This window comes from Sciurus carolinensis, chromosome 12 (genome assembly GCF_902686445.1).
Source record: "Sciurus carolinensis chromosome 12, mSciCar1.2, whole genome shotgun sequence".
Taxonomy (NCBI): Eukaryota; Metazoa; Chordata; class Mammalia; order Rodentia; family Sciuridae; genus Sciurus; species Sciurus carolinensis.
In genome coordinates this window covers 29,255,940-29,271,311 of record NC_062224.1, presented here as the reverse complement: position 1 = coordinate 29,271,311, position 15,372 = coordinate 29,255,940, and the positions used below count along the sequence as shown (strand labels likewise).

The 15,372-nt window shown below is 40.4% G+C and overlaps 1 protein-coding gene across 1 annotated transcript in view; it reads right to left on the bottom strand.

The window, feature by feature from the left end:
• The window catches only part of Itga8 (integrin subunit alpha 8), a 178,277-nt gene extending 164,389 nt beyond the window's left edge, over positions 1-13,888 (bottom strand). Inside the window, exons 1-2 of the mRNA XM_047521245.1 lie at positions 13,190-13,888; positions 12,381-12,514 (exon numbers count right to left, since the gene is read on the bottom strand). Of these exons, the coding sequence (XP_047377201.1) occupies positions 12,381-12,514; positions 13,190-13,758 (703 nt within the window). The 5' untranslated portion in view covers positions 13,759-13,888. The remainder of the gene's footprint in view (positions 1-12,380; positions 12,515-13,189) is intronic.
• Between the last annotated feature and the right edge of the window lie 1,484 nt (positions 13,889-15,372).

The window sequence follows — 15,372 nt, the reverse complement described above, 5'->3', positions numbered from 1 at the left end:
TCTCAGGCCAGTCCCTCCATTTGTCTCATCCACTCAGGATGCTCCTGTTCATGTCCTCTGTTTTGGTCATCATTGATTCCCTCTCCTTTATTCTGGATAATTTCTATTAGACTAACACCTGATGATACCTTTTTGACTTAAATTTCTCTGGTCTTATTTATAACAACACTCCTTTAAAATTTGTCTGCATACACTGATGTCACTTGTTGTCTTCTGCCACTTTCTCTCTTGAGATATTGCTCTGCAACTACTTTTTTCAGCCATGGATAATCTTCCATTGCAAAATCGAATGTTTAAGTTTCAGTTCTCATGACACTCACCCACATTCTTCATTGGCTTCTGACTTTTACCTAACAGGCTGCTGCTTTGCAGTTTTTATGCATCCTCCTCTATTCCCCAATGTTTCTCTCAATTTCAGGGTACTCCAGGAGGGCTCCAATCTTGACCTTATCTCTTTTCTGTTCCTTTCTCTTTGATTCACATCTCTTCTCTCCATCAACACTTCAGCCTAATTCATGTTCTTAAACATCATCTACATACTTCTGATTCCTAATTTAAGCCGTCAAGACATCTCTCCTGAGGTCTAGGTTTGTTTATCCTGCTGCCCATTTGACCTCTGTTTGGATGTTCCACTCACATCTCAAATTTCACGTATCTAGACCCAACTCTTGGTATTTCCTCCAATACAGGTTCTTTTCCCCACAGTTCCCTGCATCAATATCTTCCCTCCAGAAACTCAACGCAAATTTTTCTATTTTTCTTTTACACTCTTCATCTGACCCATAATGAGATTCTACTAACTGCACTTCCCAAACCCATGTCGAACCATTTCTCAGCCATCTGCTCTTACTCAAGCCAAGGCATATTTCTTTTACTGGACATTGGTAAGAGGCTCCTACTAGTCTCCTTGTTTCTGCTCTGGCATGACCCCAGCCTATTCATCCAGAATTGAAACTGATTCTTTCAAACATATAATTAAAATCATGTTACTCGTCTATTCTAAATTCACCCTTGGCTTCCCATCACTCTTTAGAATAAAATTCAAAATCCTGATCCTGGATCTGATCATAATCCTGAAAGACACAATCCTGAAGCCCACAATCCCAAATATTGAAATTCCAAAAGATCAAAATCTATATCACAAATCAAAAATCCCCAAAATCATAATCCTGAAAGATTAAAATCCAGAATGTTGAATCCCCAAAGTTGAAATTCCCCAAACCACAATTCCCATGGTTGGGGGGAGGTTATCTAAGAGGGATTGAAAGCCAAATTCTGGGGAAAGGATTAGCATGTTTTGGGTTGTACACAGAATAGATGCATTCTGTTACACAGAATGAATAGTAGAAACCTGCTAAAGCACAATTTTGGGTTTATTCCAGAGATTAATGTGTCCATTTGGCCCAAGGACCTGAGAGAATGAACACGAAAGGTGAATTGGTCTCCGAGAGCGGGGGCAGAATTTTCTTCTGCTACATGGATATCAGAGCTCCAGGCTTTCCAGCTTTTGGACTTCAGGATTTATACCAGGAGCTTCTCAGACCCTCAGTCTTTTTCAGTTTCTTTTTCTCTTTTTTCCTTTTTTCTCTCACTATTTTAAATCTTATAATTTTCTTTTTACAATTTGCTTTGTCTGAATTTCGTCTTTGCATAATTTCCAATAAGAGCAGTATTTAATTGTGTAATGACTTTTCAAGAGTTGTAATTCACTTGATGTATCTGTTTGAAAATTTGACTATGAAATTGTATTATCATAAAATAATTGCAAGCATTGAGCATAGACATAAAAGCCTTGGCATTTCCTCAATAAGTAAAGAGATCTTCCTTTTATACATCTGCAGTTGTGAAAGATAAAATTTCTCAATATCTTAGCTCTTTTAGCAACCTGCAGTGGTGACCTACAGAGATTTTTGATTGCTCTTGCAAAAGCTTAGGTTGTCTATCACAAAATTTCAGAGATGACAGTTTTAAAGCCAGGTGCACACAATCACCAACCACAGTGAGATGCAATTGTATTCTTCACTTTTTGACCATTTCCTTATGAATATGGTTCATCTGCTTGCAGGTGTCACATTTGCAACTGTCATTAGTATAACGGAGTGTTTATGTTTGCAACAATATGCATCTAATTATTGTCTGTTTTATTATGCAAAGAGGCCTATGAAGTGTTTAGTCCTGTTTTTATGTCTCTCAAATAAATCTCCTTTAAAAAATGTAAATAGTCTTCAAAGTAAATTTTTAAAATTGTATTTTCAAAATTACGTTTTTGAAATTTTAGACTTTAGGGATTTTAGAATTTAAAGATTCTGATCTTTTGGGATTTCAACATTTGGGATTATGGCATTTGGGATTCTCTCTTTCAAGATTATGTCCCAAACCCTATATGATCTTGGCTTTCTGGCCAGTTTTCTATTCCTATCCTTCTTTCCTTGACTCGTTTCTTTTGTCCAAAGGCCTTTACTCCATTTCCCAAACACACCCAGTCTCTCCTCTAGACTTTAACACTGACTTTGATACAATCCAGACACTTCTCCCTAAGAGACTTCACTTAATTTAAACCCTTGCTCATATATCAGCTACTCAATGAAAATTTTTGACCACTTGTTATGGGCAAAATAGTAGCTCTCCCCAATCTACACCTTAATTTCCCAAATCCATAAATATGTTCTTACATAAGAAAGGGAATTAAGGTTGCAGATGGAATTAAGATTGCTCATCATCTGACCTTAAGAAAGGGAGCTTATCCTGCATTATCAATATGAGCCCAACATCATCACTAGGTACTTGAAGGTGGAAGAGGGGGACAGAAAAGGAAATCAGAGAGAGGGCAGTGGAAATGGATTCTGGCCAATACTGTTGGTTTTAAAAATGGAAAAGGGCCATAAGCCAAAGAATGTGAGCAGCCTGTGGATGTTGGAAAAGGCAAGGAACGAGATTGTCCCTGGAGCTCCCAGAAGGAACACAGCTCTGCCAAGACCTTGATTCAAGCGCAGGGAAACCTATTTTAGTCTTTGGCTTCTCAAACTGTAAGATAATCAATTTGTGTTGTTAAAGTCATTTAATGTGTAGTAATTTGTTATAGCAGCAATAGAAAAGTAATGCCCCCCAGCCTAAAATAATGTGCACATACGTGCAACATCTCCCCACTCTGTCCCCTCAACCTTACCTTACTTTTTCTCAGCTGGTCCCTGCTGTTCACTGTAAACCACACATGGGCAAGGCCTTGAGCTTTGTGGCCATCTTCCAGGGTCTAGAAGAACACTGCGTGTGGAATGTTACAAATGCTAAGTTCTATTTTCATTTCCACTCATCCACTCAGGTAAACTCATGATATGGTGTTGAATTTCACAATATGAATTGATGACTAGCTCTCGATCTGTTACGTTCAATAATAAAATTTTCCTCCCTTTAAAATATTATATATTCTCCAGGAGTGAGTTACAAATCTATTTAGAGTATTTCTTTGGGGGTACACTGTTCTACGCAGACCTAAGTAAATTTCTAAGAATTCTGTGAAGACGTGTCTGTTTACATAAATGTAAAGTATGTCAACATATTCGTCAACAATAAGGGTTGAGCAGAAAAGGAGAAAAGCAGTTGCGGGTAGGAGGGGACTGGAAAAGTGAAAACCAAAACAGCATTTTCCAGAATCTCTTCTAAAAAGTATTTTGACTGAACACAAAGGGTAAAAAAATGGTTCCATGTCCAATAGGTGCAGAGATGGTTGCATTTGCTCTCTTCCCATGAGACTCACAGTGCATGTCCTTATAGAAAAGGTACCAAGAATTCATGAACTTAAAAATAATTGGATTCATGGATAGGACATTTATCGACATCATTGCTCCTCACATGTACTATTAGGCCAGAAAGTGCCTAGATAAGACCTCGAATCTCTGGTTTAATACAACCGAGGTTTATTTCTTGCTCATATTATATGTTTCATGTAAGTTGACAGGAATATTCTGCTTATTCAAACCACCCAGGGTTCCTAGCTCATGGATGTTCCTTATGGATACATGTGTCCAACTTCTCCCTACCTGAAAAGGGGAGATGGCACATTGCACACTCTCTATACACCTGGAATGAATCTTCACTACTTCTCACATTTCATAGGCCAAAGCATGCCTAGGAGGTGGCCATTCCAATTTATTTAAATGATGAATACCTTATTTATTATCTACACCTATCAAAATGGTATCCATGCCTTTCAAAGAAAGGAAATGCAACATAAAAGGTTGTCTTAGGGATATGTGTTTACACTGACTTTACTTCTTTTTCTAATAAATGTTTTTTCCTGGAGATGTTTTTGGAACACTCAAATGGCATTGCTCTTTGGGGCTCTCACCCCAAGCCCAACATGTGTGGTAGAGAGCAAGTCACGTGGCAAGGAAAGAAAGACATTTCTGTCAGCAGATCTGAAGATGTGAGCATGACTTTCATACCAGCAATCAGTCCTCAACCTGTCCCCACTTTCTACCACACATATCACTTGGTTTCATTTCCTTTCTCAGACTCTTCAAAGAGTTGTAGACATAATTTTGGATTTTGTTTTTTCATTTAATATTAAAGCAAAATCATCTTCCCATATGAATGATGATACTTTGTGAACTTCATTTTTATGAATGTATAGTACTTAATCTTAAATCTTATGCCATCACTTAATGGACTTGTGGTAGCTTGAAACATTTCTAAGTGTTGTGTCCTTTTTCCAAAAAAAGGATAGTTAGAGATTTTAGAATTAATTTCTGAAACATATATCCGTTGGAAAATGTAGGAAAAGAGAAGTTGAAAGTACCAGAAAGTCATCACTGAAAGATTAGATGTTCTAGGTGGTTAAGAAAGAATGGAGGCCCAGGGCGAGGGGGGACATGTGTGTGGAGTGGATATTTGTCATGTACTGTGGGTGTACTGTACTGTGGCCTGAGAACTGGGATAAGGAGGTAAGTTGTGCAAGTACTGTGGTGAGAAGCTTTGGATGGAAACATCTGGATAAATCACAGGAGGTGAGAACTGAGGCAGCTGAAATGAAGCCATTACCTAGCTACCAGGAGCTGGCTTCCATCATTACCTCTGGGAGGATTGCTGGGTGTAATTTGAGCCACACAGACTCCTTCAATAAACCTATTCCTGTAGCACTGGTGCGTACCGTTCTCCCAAGTTTCTGTATGCCCTGAAATTCAGGGCAGAGTGATACAGAGCTTTTGCAATGTCATATCCAAATCTGTATCTACACATCAAATACCAGAGCTAAAGAAAAATGTGGACCTAATGTTAATGAGTAAAATCCCTGCGTACAGTTGTACTTTTTCAGATAATTACATCATGTGTTTGAAGTGAGACCTCCTTAGCTTAGTGACCAACAGGAAGGGGTCCCACCCCTGGCATTTCATAAGCACAGAGGAATTACACAGTGTGACACTGCATTGTACAGGGGTCACTCTTACTCAACATGTTCTCTTTCACAGTTCTTCCACCAAATACATGCTGAACATTCTGTCCTTTATTTACAGAATGATAAAGAAGGGCCTGCATGATGATTTTGTTGTTCACCCTTATTTGGGAGCAGTGACCTATGCTATTCAGTCATAAAATGTGTTCTTAGACTTCCAAGTGCTATTATAGCAGAACTTCCCATTGCCAAAGAGCTCAATGCCAACATGTTCAAAGCAAAGGTCAGAAAACCAAATTTGATAATATATATATATATATATATATATATATATATATATATATGAATGAATGATCACATTTGATCTTATACTAGTCCATGGAGATATTTTTCTTTTTTCTTTTCTTTTTGGTTTTACTTACAGTAAAATTCACTTTTAGTAACATACAGTTCTATTGGTTTTGACAAACATGTACATACCGCAGTAAAGATTCAAAAAGTTCCATCACCCTTCCCAAATTCCCTTATGCTGCTCCTTCAAAGTCAGCTTCTACCTTCAGTGCCTAGAAAGACCTATTCTTCTAGAAAGACTTATTTTTGTAATCTATGCCATATTTTTACTAAAACAATGAAAAGACTAAAGGATCACCTTCACTATGTTTTTGGACTGAGAAAAGATTTTCAATTTGGCAGACATCTGGTGCTACACTAAACATCAGAGATCCAAGTTCTGACTTTTCTTCATTGCTGAGGTTGAGCTCCATTTCTTCTAGACTGGTGACATTCATCTAAGAGCTGCTTGCCTGTATTCTATAACAATCCAACTGGGGTAATGAATGGAATGTTTTGAGTATCAATCAATTATCAGTGAATCACAATTTACTTGCACATTTTAAATCTCCCTCTAACATAACCCAGAATTGACTTTATTTTTTAATCTATTTTAGGATTCATTATGCAGGTACACTTTGCTTTATCCAATACATATTTTTTAAAGCATGCATTGAAGATGTATTTTAAACACGTCTTCAGACATATTTGAAAAATTACGTATTTTAAAGGTATTACACATGCTTACTGGTTAAAAGATGAATGAGTGCTTTTAATAAGACCAAAATTCATTTTTCATCTATCTTCCTCAAAAAAATCCTTGTCTGTGTGTCTGGATGGTGTCAATTGGGACACAACTGAGTGGAGCTCTTAGTGATGTTGGCCATTCTCTTCATCAACACAACTCTCAGGTACAAAACTCTTTATACACAGGGCGTAATATTTGAAACCACACATCTCAAACAGTCAGCTTAAATGTCAAAACACATTTTGTTTCCAGAATAATGTCAAGACTATTTTGGACAGTTCTTCCAGAATTCTGCAGCTGCTGTATAGAGTATTCCTGCCAAGAACCTGGCAGCCTGTTCCCTCATACGAACTTCTAGCTTCTTGAAAGAATTTTGCAGATTAAGGAACAGACTCCTATGTTCATAGTACTCAACTATCCGTAGAGCAGGTCTGTTTCCTATTTCTAGCTGGAGTTTCAAGGACTTCCTTTTTCCAATTGCTTCCTTGGTTGCTGTGCTGTAGGGACCACTACCTCCTCTCTGCTCATATCAGGACTCAATTGCATTCTGTTGCATGGAAGTCTGAGCCATTCTGGTTCCCTTTAGGGATCCCTTTAGGGATGGATGGTGGTTGCCTGTGACAGGTCCGCATACTCAGCATAGTAGCTATGGTGAACTGGTGAATTGCTTGCAGAAAAAGTAAACATCTAGCAAAACAAGACCTGATTACTCAGTAGAACAGCACTCAGTAGAGAAAGATGTCTGTACATATATATATATATATGCAAATAGCAAAACTTCCTCTACTCCTGGCAGTATCAATACTTAAAAGGAGTAGGTAATCTTTGGGCTCTCCCTTACTTTTTTTTTAACTGAGCTAACTAGACCATAGATTTCTGCTCTTCTTGAATCCTATCACATTTATGTTATTTCCTCTGTCATCTACTTGAATAGCTCTGACCTACATTTTTCTTTTCTTTGTTCCTAAACAAAACCTAATTTCTTTCTGGGGAAGCCAGAAAAGCAAGACTTATGTGACCAATATGTTTCCCAACCCTCACATGAGAAAGAGGGCACACCCCATACTATCAAAAACCAGTCCTGTACCAGTCACAGAAACAGATGCTGTAAGCTGCTTCTTATTGTGGGCTCACTCGACACAAAATAAAACAGACCCCCCAAAACAAAGGCTTCCGGTCTCCAAGCTAAAATACAATTCCAAGAAAAATGTTACCATTCTGGAGCTTTGAAATATCCTAACCAAATCATCTTCCATTCGAAGGGATTTTACATTTACTTGTTTTAAGCACAAAGATACTAAATTAAGGCCAGGCAAATTCTAGTAGTTTCTCTCAGATGACTTCCAAATCTCAATGGCACCTCCCAGCTCTTCCTGTTCCCCTTTTATGTGGGTCCCTAATTGTGCATGTTTCCCAGCTGTACCGACTCTGCTGTTGTCAGTGCTATGATGATTATCATCATTTATTAGCACAAGCCATTATCTTCCTCCTCCAAATGTGTCACTTGAGCATTGAAAACAATCAAATATTTCATGTTCTGTGCTTTTGCTATTATTGTTGCAACTTACCCATGCATTATCCCCAAAACGAAGTGTCTGTTTAATTTTTTTCATTCATTTCCCCTTTTATCAGAAGGGTTCTAATCTCGCCATCATTACTTAATCTTCACATCAGTTTGGGAAGTGTTGGAAAAAGAAGAAATAAATGTTGGAGCGACGAGATCCATGAATTGGGCAGATGTGATGTTTTAAGTTGGTTAAGACATGGCATAGTTCAGAGAGCTCCTGAGGCAAAAGTGAAAGAAATCAATTTGGTGATGGGAGGAATTTTGTTCTATTGAAGTAAGAGGAAAAGACAGAAGGGAGATGAGAGAAGTGTTTTTTGGAACCATTTGATTTTGTGCAGAGCAGGAAAATTATCTACTCTTTGCACCTCCCCCACCACCATATGCTTCCTTAAAATTTCCTTTTTCCGTACTTGAAAGGAGCAGAATTTAACAGTATTCATGCATTTGAAGTGCTAGGCAAAGTCAAAGCTTCCTCTCTTTTTGAATTCATCGTGAGAAGTGATACCAAAAAAAAAAAAAAAAAGAAAAGAAAAGAAATGCAAGCTAAATGATAAGCTATGAATCATTATTACTTAATGAAAAAATTAAACTAACAGGTAGTTTTTTTTAAAGGTAGTTGAGGTACAGGATCACAGCCAGATTCAGAGACTAAATTATAGGCTAATCTACTTTTTCTTTCTTTCTTTCTTTTTTTTTTTTTTTTTTTTGGTGCTGGGGATTGAAACCAGGGCCTTGTGCTTGCAAGGGAAGCACTCTACCGACTGAGCTATATCCAAAATCCCAGGCCAATATGCTTTAGTACCTAGGCTGAGAAAATGTAGTCGGTTACTCCAGCAAAATGCTAAACTACAGACACCCAAGAGGCCTGGGAAACAAGTGGAAACAACTTTATTAAAAGGTCAAATCTACTTGGCATGTCTTAAATTCAGACATAAAAGTAAAGTTGATAGGGTACAAGACAGCAAAAGTCACAGATATTCTTACAGAAGAACATTGGCAAGATAATATATATTTATGCCCCACGCATCATAAACTGTTATGTGGGTGTAGGTTTGTAGATGTTCCCCGGTGGAAGCCATTACGTTGTCAAGCAGGGACATTTGCTTCCTCTTTGTAGGGAAACAGTGAATTGTTGCCACTGGGCAGAAAGTAACTCAGGATGTAATGGGGGACTCTGGGGACCATTCTGTGGGAGTTTGAGCAAAGCAGAAACATACACAACCAAGACGAACCCTGCTTCTAAACCTCTGGTTTCTACAACTCTCCTAGCAAAACTGTTTCTTCCTTTCAGCTCTTCTCTGGAGGGGCACTTCTATTGGAACAAGTAGAGCTCATGTTAGGGTGAGGGATGGAGGAAAGGCAGGGAAGGGGCACAGTACCTGTTGGGGCTCCTTAGGACCCTGTCATGCCCCTGCACTTGCACACCATGAGAACTAATAATCCTCTCTCCATCTTTGGAAGGAAGGCAAGGTGAAGAGAGACTGGCTTTGGAGTAGGCAACCTTCATCTCAATCACGCCATTGTATGGTTTTGGACATACCCTGTTGTCAGTTTCCTTATTCATATTACAGATTAGGAATCATATATACAAAGTGACGGGTACATGGTAGTAATCAATAAACATGATACAATTGGCACTACTGAGAGCAAGACCCAGGGTCAGCAATCTCCATTTCTACCTTCCCAAGATTCTACTCTGCCCACAAAATGGTTGCTCAGGTTGGAGCTAGCTCTGCTGGCATCTGGTCCTTCTTCACATTCACAGCTCCATGTCAGAGGGCAGCCACAGCCAGTTCCATTGGTATGTGGATAAAGTAACTGGTAGACATGAGGTACAGAGTGTTGGTGCCCACTCAGTAACAAACACCCAGCTGTGGTCCTGACTCCTTTTCCTCTCCCCATTTCCAGGCCATTCACAAGAGCAATCGAGGTTTCTGGGCCCACAGTACCCCCTGATGGCTAACGAGGAGAATTTTCTTTTCCCAAGGTTTCCTACCTTCTCTCAGTGAGACACCCTTTTCCACAGAAAATTGCTCTGTTTGTTCCATCATGAACCACTCATTTCTTACCAACTTTGTACAGTCTTCCTGACTTGTTTTTTTTTTTTTTTAAAGAAATTCCTGCTCAGTTATTTCAGGAACATCTATTTCTTTCTCCTTTTGCCCCCTCACTTTGTTCCACTTATGAATCCTCAAATTACTGATATTGGTAGGAAGTATTGTCTACCTATTAAGAAAAACTCTGAACATGTAGAAGTAAGATCTACTTTGGAGCCAGCAGCATCAATCTCTGAAGCCCTTTGAGACATCCAACTGTCTTTGTCAAAACCTGCACAAAAGTTCATCTATCCCCACTCCCATCTTTCTCTAAGCAACACTGGTTTTTCCCTGACACTATTTTCCTATTTACTTAATTGCTGATATTGTATTGGCTGGTCCCCAAGTGTCAGGTCACATTCAGCTACAGTAAGGGTTAAATACATTCCTGTGGGCTATGCTGGAAACCAAAGCCCAATCTTTCAGCATTAGTTTTCTATGAGAAAGTGAATTCAAAGTTCCAAACAAGTGCTTTAGAATGAACCTTGGAAATTTTTACCTATTATGATTTAACACTGGAAAATTTTGGTCAGGAGTGGTCAGTTTCTAAAAACTCATATTGATTTCTGGATTTTCTAGTTTTTATCTATTGAAGCATGGCATTACTAGGATTGGGGGTGTAGAAGGTGTTCAGGAATAACTTATCTGGGCAGACATTGATTCACTGTTTATCAAAGGAAAAATATACCAATTAGATCCTGACCTGATGTGCTAAGAAATGTCCTAGGTGGGTTATTAAGTTCATTTCCATGACTATAGATTGGTTCTTGGTGAAAACAAACCAAACATGTAAAAAAAAAAATCACCTATTTTCCTGATTGTAAATTTAATTAATGTCAATGATGTTTTTATTTGTCAAGGTCTGAATTTAAAATATTTTAAAAATACAAATGATTTGGGCATAAATGATTAAAATGACATTAATTTCAAGCTTAACTGATCATTCTTCTGATTTAGGAAGGTTATTCTTAAGCTGAGGGTCAGTAACTAGGAGGCATCTCAAGTTTGATAAAACAAGTAATTAAAGGATTTCTGTCTTAAAGTAACATTAAGCAGCTTGATTTTTCCATTCTGGTATTTAAATTTAAAAGAAAAAAGTTTATAAAACTTGGTTATGAAATAACTCAATTATTTAATGAAATGGCAAAATAAGGTATCATGACCATATATAGACAGACATGAAAAACATAATTTAAGAATGCTTTTATGAAAGACTTTCCTAATTTGGTCATAATTCAAGGTAATTCTTGCACAGAATTTTTTTCTTTAAAATGATTTCCATATTCATAGAACTGAATTTTTTTCTCCTAAACATAAAAGATATAAATGAACAAGTAAATACTACCCAGTCAATTTCATCAAAATTCTTTGAAAAGGGGCATTCTACATTTTAAATGCATACTATAAGATACCAAAAAATACACAAAGAATGATGTCATAAAATAATTGAGCAATGCACAAGGGATTTTAAATGATTGTTCATCAAAGGGTCATTTGAACTGACATAGCCACATTTTTCTGGAAAGAGATATTTGCTTTCTGATAATACTTATCATTTGAATTCATAAAGGCTTGGTGGTACAAATTAAAAGTTCAGTGTTAATGTTTTTGAACACATTACATTTAAATTATTTTCTCAGAACCCAAAGAGAAAACACCAGAGGAAACATAACCAGACTGAATTGTTTAAAATGTATTTTCCCTTTAATTAAATAAGAAACATCTGTCTAGGGATTTTGGAAATGAATGTAATCCATCCACACTCTGCCTGTACTAGTTTGCATCCAATGTCCAATATTTTGAAAGAAAATTCTTTCTTTCTGTAAAGAATTAAACAGCAACATGGAGTGATGTCTGCTCTGCTGCAGCTAAGTCCGCTGAGTCTTGCCTCTGGAGTTTGGAACTGAGCTAAGAATCTGTCTCTTCCCAAATTGGTCCTTGGGAAGCAATCACATTAGCTCCATCCTCAAGGTTAAGATGTAACTCTGTATTTCTGCAAAGCATCCACTCACTCTGAAAACTAGAAATTACCAGGATGCATCCAAACACTCAGGGTCAGACACTGTTCCTTCTCTAGGGTTCACCAAACATTTTCACTCAGGATTGAAAACTTACTTCTCTAACCTGCACAGCTGGCAATATCGACGAGTCTGACAGGAGTGAGTACAAAGAAAGTGGGAAGTTAACTCCAGGATTGCTCTGGTTCTTTCAAACCAGGGCCCAGAGTCCAGAAAGACAAATGGCACTTACTGGTGGTGTCAAACGGTATCGGCTTGCACTGTGCAGACCCCTCCATGGGCCAAGGGCAGTAATAGACGGCTCCCCCTTCCACGATATCTGGCTGGCTGGTGTTGGCTTTGGGTGCCCCCACCAAGACACTCGCTCTGCGAAAGGGTTGGAGAAGGTCACCTGATGGAAATCATAAAAGTGTGCTCACGCAGTGCAGCCGGGAGCTGTATGTCTATTGAGACTGCAGCAGGGGTGGAGGGCAAAAGCAGCGTATTTATGATGGAGAGACTGTCAAGGTGGATTTCCTCTTGGTAATAAATGGGCGTCAGAAACCTGGTTTGGAAGGGGTGCAAGTGATCCTAATTCTTCTCTAGGTGGAGCTATATAGATACAGTGAGATGAGAGTGGACGGGGAGAAAGTAGAGGACGAGAGCCCAGGTGCTTGTAGTCAACCAGCAGCACTTGTGCCCAGACTCTTCCCAGTCCTCACAGGCTACCTATAAACAGACCATACTGGGTTTTTGATTTTAACTGGCTTGAGTCTTCTGGGTCCCGCTCTCCCTTATGTGATGCCCGAGTCTTTGAACCGGGAATTCTCTGCACTGGTATGTCTTTAGTTCAAAGTTCACAGGGCACATCTAGCCTGCAAAGGGAAAGAGGCTGATGGCGAGTCAAAAACCGGACGGAACCCTGAGTGAGCAGCGGGATGGGACCTCAGACACTGCCTTTGCAGGTTGGGGAGACGGACGAGGGGTCAGAGCAGAGGAGCAGGGACCCGAACTGTGAGCGGGTTCGCGCACGCGTGCCACCTCCCCAGGAGAGCGACTTACATGCGAGCATCAGGTATGTGGAAGTCCACTGCGTAGCCGAAGTAGCTGCCCTCCGGGCCGCTGTACGTGGTGAGCTTGTCCACGTCCAAGTTGAAAGCCCGTGAGGCGGGGGACCACAGCATCCCCAGAACGACCGAGAAGCACCAAAAGGAAGCGAAAGGCTGCGCCCGGCTCCCCAGGGGACCGCGGCGGGCCCCAGCAGACATAGCCCTCTGCCGTGGAGGCTGCTCACTGGGGAGCGGGAGCCAAGGACTCCGGCCGGACAAATGGCGGGGTGGCGCCTGGAGGTCCCCTGATGCTCGCGTCCCGGGTACTAGCGGCGCGTCCGTGGTGACAGTCCCTGAGTCTGGTCCCGCCTGCCTGCCCCGCAGGCTCGGGGGTTGGCGGAGGGGATCCGGCGCTAGACCTCCTCCAGCCGCGGGCGGGGGTGGCGCGCTCGCGGCGCCTCCTAGCGGCCGATTCTCTGGCTGAGAACCGGAGCCCGCGACCCCGGGGCCGTCCTGGGAGGCTGGAGATGGACGCCTGGCGCTGGTGGGGGCTGCCGGATTTCTATTGCAGTTGCATTGCATGGACTATCGGAGTCTTCCCTATGCCACCTCCGGCCATTGTTTTCAGAAGCAATTCCTCAAGTTTGCTTCAGTTTTTTCCCATTGCGCGGCTTGGATGGAGGAAAGGGAAGGCGTGCTGCACCACAGGGCGGAGCAGAACCGCTATCTTCGCTTCTATCTTTTCTACAGGGGTCGATGCGCTTGTTCATCTGTGGCTGCGAGTTTAAAGTTGAAATGCAGCAATCCCCTCCTCCCTTAACTCCTCCTTACTTCTCGCAAGAGGCAGTTAATAAAGAAAGCGTTGGGGTCTTTCTCAAAGGCATCTTGGATATTGAAAATGACTTGGTAGTACATCTCCGCCCTGTGTGATTGTGATAGGGCAAAGTTAGGAATATTGCCATGTACGGTTTATACAAAGCAGGGGTAAAAGCTGAAGGTTAGAATCAACAAGAGTTAAACTTCAGCTCCCATGCCCGGCTATTAATTGTTGATCGCTTTCTATGTCCCTGTGTGAGGAGGGAGGGACTGAGGAAACAGGAGGAGGAGGGAGGAGAAGGGAATTGAAGTATAGTTGCAGTTACTTAGCACGTGGGGCTTCCAGGGTCACAGGACTAATGCTTACACAGTATAGGGCTGAGGGTAAAAAGCAAAGAAGACTGGAGTCAGAAGACGTAAGTAGTTTCCAAGGTATTTCAAGGAGATTTGGGGACAGATGTTGACTTAGGCAAGAATTAAACATGGATATTTTAGGAGGGAAAGTCAGGGGGACATTATTAAAGAAAAAAAAAAAAAAAAAAGGCCAAGATTAAATAGTTGTGCTCAAGACTGGGACAAAAGGAGTGGACTAGGGATTGGTGGGATATAGGGTGGGATGGATCTCCTGATCTTAATAACAAGAATGTGTATTAAGGCAAGGGAGCCAGTTTTAGAGGAGAGACAGGACTTGCACACAGGGATTCAAAAGTTTAGAAGTAAGGGTGGGTGTAGGCATCGTTATTGAAAGGAAGAGAAAGCAAAGAAGCTGATTCTCAGAGATGCATGAGGAAAAGAAGTACCCTACTTGACTGGGAGAAGTAAGAAAGTTAAGGTCAAATTTTAGGGAGAGGGAAAGGGTCAGAGTGGGGATGACAAGAGGAAAGGGTCAGAGGTGAGTCTGACAGTAACCATTTAGAAGAGAAGAACCACAGATAGTAGTAGCGGTTGCAGTGAGAAGGTGCAGGAAATAGGTGGTGAATTAGATGCCAGACCTGTTGAATGAGTTACTAGCATGGGATTAGTTGGCATTAGTTGTAGTTTGGAAGCTGTCCATCAGATACAGATTTGGGAGACTATCTGGAGGAAAATCTCCGAACCCACTGAAAAATCAGATATTCTCATCTCCCTCCCATCTGAAGGGAACCCACTTGGTAGACAGATTGGAATTTCATGTCTCTATTTGTTTCTATAAAAATGCTAAAAATAAACAGTATTTATTGGCAAATCATCACATCTGGATCATTTCCTAACTGGATAGTCCTTTTCCAGATAAGGACTTAAGAATAGATGGCAAAAGACTTTTTTCCCCCTTAATCCAAAAGTCCATTTCTTCTGAACACAGAATCAGCTACTCTGGTCAAGATACTATTGTTAATGAAT